General features: G+C 45.7%; 1 protein-coding gene across 1 annotated transcript; it reads right to left on the bottom strand.

Moving 5' to 3' along the window:
- Positions 1 to 290: 290 nt before the first annotated feature.
- Positions 291 to 6,804, bottom strand: gjd1a (gap junction protein delta 1a). The gene is made up of 2 exons (XM_028986830.1): positions 5,983 to 6,804; positions 291 to 1,136 (listed from the first exon to the last, which is right to left on the bottom strand). The coding sequence occupies exons 1-2, from the start codon at positions 6,051 to 6,053 to the stop codon at positions 305 to 307; spliced, it is 903 nt and encodes a 300-aa protein (XP_028842663.1). The 5' UTR covers positions 6,054 to 6,804; the 3' UTR covers positions 291 to 304.
- Positions 6,805 to 7,324: the final 520 nt, after the last annotated feature.

Here is a 7,324-nt window from a genome sequence, read left to right on the forward strand (position 1 = left end):
ACCCCAGTCATTTTCTCTACCCCCACCCAGAACATGGATAATGCACTGATATCAAACTTATACAATTCTATTCCAATGGAAGACATATAAATTCCTATGAGATTTTCTTGCGTGTGGATGTTGGAGAAGGGCTTCCATTTCTTTTATCGGCTTTTTTTTTTTTTTTTTTTTTACAATGAAAGAAAACAGTTCTCCTTCCATGAAAACTATCAATGAAAAAAGTGAGTCCCTCCCCAGTTTTAGCATCCCCTCATCATCCCCCCCACCCGCCCCCCTCGTCCCCAGGCCAGGTGTAGGATGCATGTCAGACGTAGGCTGACTCACTGGACTGGGTGCGTCCCAGATTGGGTGCTTGCGACAGGTGCGCCATGTCCTTCTTGCGGATCTCACAGATGGACTTGCGTCTTGCCTGCACTCCGCGGATGGCTGTCTTCACCTTCCTCCAGCCTAGGTGGTTGAGCTCAGCCAGGTTGAGCACCACACAGATGCCGCTCACAGCGAACATGAAGACCAAGAAAACAGTCTTCTCAGTGGGCCTTGACACATAGCATTCCACCTCCTTCACGCAAGGGTAGCGGTCACACTCGAACATGGCAGGGACATTGAATCCATACAGAAAGTACTGGCCAGCCAAGAAACCAATTTCCAGAGCGTTGCGGAACACCACCTGGATGACATAGAAGCGTGAGATGCCCTCCTGGCGGCGCACCTTGGCACTTTTGGTGTGGGTGAGGCCACGGGGTGCGTTAGGGATCTCCTTGCCCTCCATATCGTGGTGGTCTTCTTTGCCATCAGCGTGATGCACAAGAATGCCATTGAGGTTGCGCAGCTTGCGTCCAGGGCCGTGTCCGTGGTCGATGTAGGGGCCGTGGAGCATCGTGTACTGGCGGTCGCGCTGCTTGGCTGACTGGTGGACGGAGTAGGTGATGAAACACAGGCTGGGTGTGCACACTAGGATGATCTGGAAGACCCAGTAGCGGATGTGTGAGATGGGGAAGGCCTTATCATAGCAGGCTTGGTTGCAGCCCGGCTGCAATGTGTTGCAGATGAACATGGTTTGCTCATCTTCATACACCTTCTCTCCCACTATCCCCACAATCAGGATTCTGAAAATCACCACGACTGTCAGCAGGATCCTGAAACAAGAACAGCAAGAGAGCAGTAGCAATCAGAAGAATGTGCTTCACGAACAATGTAGACTTATTAACGCCTATGATAGCTGTAACATTTGGCTTGAGTCTGACTCAATCAGGCTTGGGTCAGGTCGGGTCGGGTCTGGTCGGTCTTGAGCAATAAGTGAGTGGCCAGCAAGCACAAACTTCTGGTCTATAGTACCTATCCTTTCTGTATGATAGACGGCTTGTGCATTTGCATTGGTGATTAGTAAAAGTATGTTCTAAATGTATTTAATTAAAGGTTTTTTTTTATTGATTTTAATTTGAAATTCCAGCCACCATCATCAGGTGATGTGTTTTAATTGTCATGAGCGAGATGAAAAAAACTGATGCAGGGAAGGTAAAATGAGCTAAAATGAGTAAAATGAGTCCAAAAAATACAACATGGTGTTCCATTGACAATATCACAAGCTAGGAGAATGGGTGCATAAAACATAATTGTCCATCAAATTTTCTGGTTGTCAGTATACTCATACATGCCACCAACATTTTGATGTTTCTGTCTAGACTAAATGGAACCCCTGATACAGCAATGCAGTGGACATCCATCCTCCAAATGACCCTCACCTCTGGTCACGCGGTGATAGCCATGGTTTGGGAGGGAACTCACATTTTGGAGACAGAGTGGGAAAAGCTGTAATTTCCCGCCTCACACCGCAGGATAAAAAAGCATCACACACTGACTTCGGTGTAGAGCTGTAGTAATGAATAATGTGTCACTGCAGGATGAGCCAGCATTCACACTGCAGCAGTTTTACAGTGGTGGTGTACATTGGAGAACATTAGTCGTGGTACTACAATGTTCGCTTTTAAAGCGGAAAATTATCAGTGACATCTAACCTGTCAAATCCCGCCCAGCTTTTATTATGTTTGGACAGAAATTATCTCGAGAACACTACATATTGTGCTGAGAAAAGGGCTTGCATGGTTGTGCAGTTGACCTGCTCTGTGACTGTCCCTAGAATGAAGGAGGATAAACCTCTTCTCCATTCTCTGCTCGTTACCACAGCAACCACATACTACTGAAGCACGGGAGTCAAGAAAGTAAAAAGGAGGAAATACAGGTACAGCTAAAAAGAATAATTGAATGTAGTTTTGTGACTCATTTCAGAATGTAATCTTATATTATTCAGATTAATTACACATAGAGTGAAATGTTTCAACCCTAATAATGATGATTATTTCTTACAGATAATGATGCAAAATTCAGTGTCTCAGAAAATGTGATTGTTACATAAGATAAATTTAGAAAAGGACCTTTTAAACAGAACAGAACAGGCTCCTTTCTGTGCATTCAGTACTTGGTTGTGTCTCCTTTTGCATGAATTACTGCACCAATGCGGTGTGGCATGGAGGCGACCATGCTGTGGCAATGCTGAGGTGTAATGGAAGCCCAGGTTGCTCTGATAGCTGCCTTCAGGTCATCTGCATTGTTGGGTCTGGTGTCTCTCATCTTCGTCATCTCAGCACAGTAACACCATGGTCATTAAAGCAGGTTTGGATACCACTGGCAGTGTGCTGCTGGAATATGAAATCGGCTTGTCATACAAGTCTGCGGTTAGCCTATCAAGGCTGTGGTTGCTGGCATACCTTTTCCGAACACACTTTGTCAATGACTGTCTTCTGGACATCTGTCAAGTCAGCAGTATTCCCCATGATTGTGTTGCCTTTGGCCCAGTCTGAGAGACCATTTAAAGGTTCATGAAACCTTTACAGTTGTTTGGAGTTAATTAGCTGACATGGGTGTGTGTGTAATGGATCTGTATAATATATCAGTATTCTTTCTGAAATTCGTGACAAACGTTTCTTTTAGCTGTACCTGTATGGGTTGAAATCATCGATAAGAAATGACAGAGCGTGTATTAAAGAGCTGCAGCAGGAGAAAAAGGAAAGTTAAGGGTGATTGTTGCGTTTGATGCTGCTTTACTACAATTGCATGTGCTGAGAAGGGGAATTAGTTCCGGGGTGATGAACATCAGCATGTTGTCTTGCTGTACCATTTACATGTGCTCAGTAAACATGGGTCTACTTGCTACACACCAACACTCTACAACAATGAGATAGTTGTGCACAAATAAGACTTATAAGACACTTAACACCATTTGATGCTGACCTGCAGTGGATTTCATGCTCTAAGCAACAAAAACAGCACAATAAGCAACAATCGATAACAAAAATGTAATTCAGTCAATGATGTAATTCAGTCAGTTAGCAACTTTCAAACTATTCAAGGTATATCAGGGCTCTAATGCTCTCTCATCCACCTCCACCCCCTACCATAGATACGGTGGACATTTACAGGTCCTCCTCAAGTATCTTGAGACCCAGATATGTGAGTTGTATTGGTATGTGTGTATGTGTGTGGCCATATGGTGAGGCTGCTCTGGACTGGTGGTGCCCCTTGAGCCTGACAGGAGCAGCTGTTAAGGGGAAGTGTGTGTGTGTGTGTGTGTGTGTGTGTGTATGAGTGAGTGAGAGAGAAAGAGCACTGCAGTTAAATAGATACCTGACAAACTCCCACCTGCCATCTATTCCAATTGTCACTGGATTTCAGCAAAATAATAAACTGGGCTTCACAATGTCTTTGTACAAAATACATGACGATACAGTATGGAATCGAGAGTAGTATACATTGTTCTATGACACCCAAATGTCAAGTTCAGGTTTGTCTGGTATCTACAAATTATTCAAATTAGGTGAATTTAGTCAAAGTCTAGAATCTGAAATGTTCTCAAGCTATTCCTGAACAATTTTTGGAGGGTGGCTTTATCCTGCTGAAAGGGGACCCTGGCATCAGAGAAAACTTTACTCCCTCATACACGCATGAGATCTGGGTGCCCATGACATTTTTTGGATCACTTTGGGCAAATGCTAATTAGTGCAGCCCAGGAACACCCCACAAGACCTGCTGCTTTGGTGATGACCTAGTTATCTTGCGTCATTGTCAGAGTCACATCTCACAGCATTTTTCCTGCTTCCAGTGCATCAACCTCAAGTATGACGGTCCACTTGCTGACTCCACCCCCTGACAGGTGCCATTGTGACCAAATGATCAGAGTCATTGACGCCAGAGAGGTTCGCGCTGAGACATATCGCTGAATGTAATTTGATCCCTTGATTTGGTATTTTTAACAAATGTACAAATAACTATAAATACTGTGAATAACTATTTATTTACTTGTGAATTTATTTAAATCATTGCCCCAGATTCTGGACCGTTAACAAGGGATTTCTGGAACTGTAACCAGGGCAGTCGAGACTCTCTGAGCACTCTCCCACCTGCACCCACCACTGTGCAAGTGTGTTAGGGTGTGTTAGTGTGTCTTTGCGTCCAACTGCATGTTGTATTCTTTCTTTCTCTTGTCCTCTAAGTTATTCCATCTCTGTCCCATCTATCTTTTTGTATGCATAGTATGAGAGGTGAGGTGGCAAACACAAATTCAGATCAAAATTACAAAATGTTTGCTTGTATCACATTCATATTCGTGTTGTATTTATGCCAAATGAGCTATTTTTATGCACCTTTGCTCATCAGTTCAGGATTTACAATGTAACCAGAAAAAAGGAGGCTAAAACCAGAGAAAATTCTGCACTTTATCTGGCAACGCACTGCTTTCTCTAGAGTCTTTTAGAGACATTTTCTCTCGTAGCTCCACATATTGCGCACTTAGACTGTGTTTATTTTGTACTGTGTTGTGTGTGCAGTGAGGACCAGGCAGTTCTCCTGAGGGAGTCCAGATCCTCCAAACATCATGTAACAGCGATAATGAGAAAACAACATTACTGCAGCAAACCAAGCAAAATGTGCTGATGCAAGACACAGCAAGTAGAACACACACTGACATGGAGACACAGGCTCTACACACACTTACACACACACAGAAACAAGGGTTCATTCGTCAATACAACACACACACATGCACAAGGACATGGCATCCTTTTTTATATGTTCATGAGCACAACACAACACACACACACACACACACACACACACACACACACACACACATCATACACACATACATCCCGTAATGCTCTGTGAATTAATATGTGTGAACAGGAACAGAGTACAGAAGAGAGTAGTAGGAACAGGCACAAAATATATACTCAAACAACACACACACACACACACACACACACACACACACTACAACAGCACCAAGCTAGAGTGCTTAAGGAAATATCAGGCCACTGGTGGTCTTCAGGAGCTCTCTCCTTCCCACACCCTCCCTCCCTCCGTCTCCGTGTCTCTGGGGGGTGAGGAGGACCAGTCAATATCAGAGCCCAGAATACCGCACTACTGAAGTCCAATTAGACTCTTATTCTGACCAAAGTAGCTGCCAGGGCAGAGAAAGAAAGAGAAATGTCATGTGTTTGTGAGTGTGTGTGTGTGTGTGTGTGTGTGTCTCACACACATCCTAGCCCTTGTTAAATTTGAGTCAGGTGAACAGTGAGGCAAATTGCGAGGCAAATTGTGAGGCAAATTGAAATTGAACATCATGGATGGCGGCCTTCATGAACAGGAGTTCTAAAATGGTGCAATCATAGGAAATTTTAATTGCAGTTTAATGTTTTCACTCATATGCCCCCCCCCCCCCCCCCCCCCCCCCCCGTGTGTAACAATTTTATGTGGAATTGTGTCACTCGTTATTATAATGCACACACAATGTCACAGGCACCCACACCCTACACATTATAGAATCATAGTGCTGCCGTACACATACACACACACACACACACACACGTGAGCACGTTATGATTTACACGTTACATTCTGATTGATGCATCTCGCACCGCTGTGCTTTACCTGCCGATCATGGTGGAATGCTGCTGAACGGCAGCTTCCAGCAGCCTCTCCAAGATGGTCCACTCCCCCATGGCTGTTCTTTCTCGGTGGCCTTTATCTCAGTCGTCCTGCTCAGTCACACCGAGGACATCCAGCCGACCTCTCTACAGTGTCCTCCTCTCTCCTGTCCCACAGCAGGCGATGGGGGTGGGGAGCAGCGGGCTTATCCACAGACCACTGACACCAGCAGCACACGGAGGTTTGAGATGGTGAGCTAGCGTGCAGCGAAGCTATAGATTGCAGTATGCGTTCGCCGCACAGCACCTCATGCTGCTCGTCCCTCTTGATGTCCTCTCTCTCCCCCTCTTCCTCTCTGCCTGTCCTGGTGCTCTCCCGTTTAGGTGTCTGGGCTCTCCTTGCCAAGATGTCCTTTCATTGTACTCCAGCGCTACCTTTACAGTGGTCCACCTCCAGCGCTGTGCATGCTTGACCCCTCCCCCTGTTCTTGCTGCTCACACATTAATGTGCTCACACACACACACACACACGCACAGCCACTGCTGCTTTCCCTTACCCCTCTGTCAAGCTAAGCAGAAAGCAGATGCAAGCCCCACTAGGTCCTAAGCGACGAGCTGTGCTGCACTAGGTGGAATATCATCTCTCCCTCACACACTCTCGCACATTCAAGTGATCTGGAGGAGAGCAGCCTCGCCGTGTCTGCGGACGAGCGTGCCGCCTGAAACAGGGTGTCCACAGGATGGAGTCCCAGTGTCCTTCCCGCCCTCCCTCTTTCTCGCTCAGCTCTCCTCCACTGCAGCTGTGGATGTGCATCACTCCTGCACCGCTCCCACTCTCCCACTCGTCACACTCCATAAGCTCCCCTCCCTCCTCCCCTTCTGTCCTCTCTCTCTCTCTCTCTCTCTCTCTCTCTCTCTGGAGGAGAACTGGTTAGGACTGTCGTTTCCTTTCTTTTCATCCATCGCTTATTCTCCTACCTGTCATCTCGCAGACGTAGCTGTCCTTCCTCCACTCGTTTTCTCCTTCCATCTGCCCCTCCCCCACCAACTGTGCCGTTAAGACATTAGTCTCATTCATTGTTATTCATGTATATGATGAATTAAGACAGAGGACCTTGGGGATCCTGGACTGCATATTTCTGGATTAAATCCTTAATTAATTTATCAATTAATTCTCCAGTCAGAGTAATGGGGACACTGGGGATTATAGTTTGAACTTTGTGGAAACTGGTTTTCCATTTTGACTCATCTAGGATCACAGGAAGGCTCATGTGAGTTTGTGACCATGGCAACTGATGGCTTCATGGCATTGTAGGATACAGTAGTGTAATGCACATCACATGCAT

Source organism: Denticeps clupeoides, chromosome 7 (genome assembly GCF_900700375.1).
Source record: "Denticeps clupeoides chromosome 7, fDenClu1.1, whole genome shotgun sequence".
NCBI classification, from domain to species: Eukaryota; Metazoa; Chordata; class Actinopteri; order Clupeiformes; family Denticipitidae; genus Denticeps; species Denticeps clupeoides.

Coding starts and splice junctions, on each gene's coding strand:
- gjd1a (XM_028986830.1), bottom strand. CDS start 6,053: ATGGGGGAGTGGACCATCTTGGAGAGGCTGCTGGAAGCTGCCGTTCAG. Junction 1,137..5,982: donor CATTCCACCATGATCGGCAG/GTAAAGCACAGC, acceptor TTCTTGTTTCAG/GATCCTGCTGACAGTCGTGG.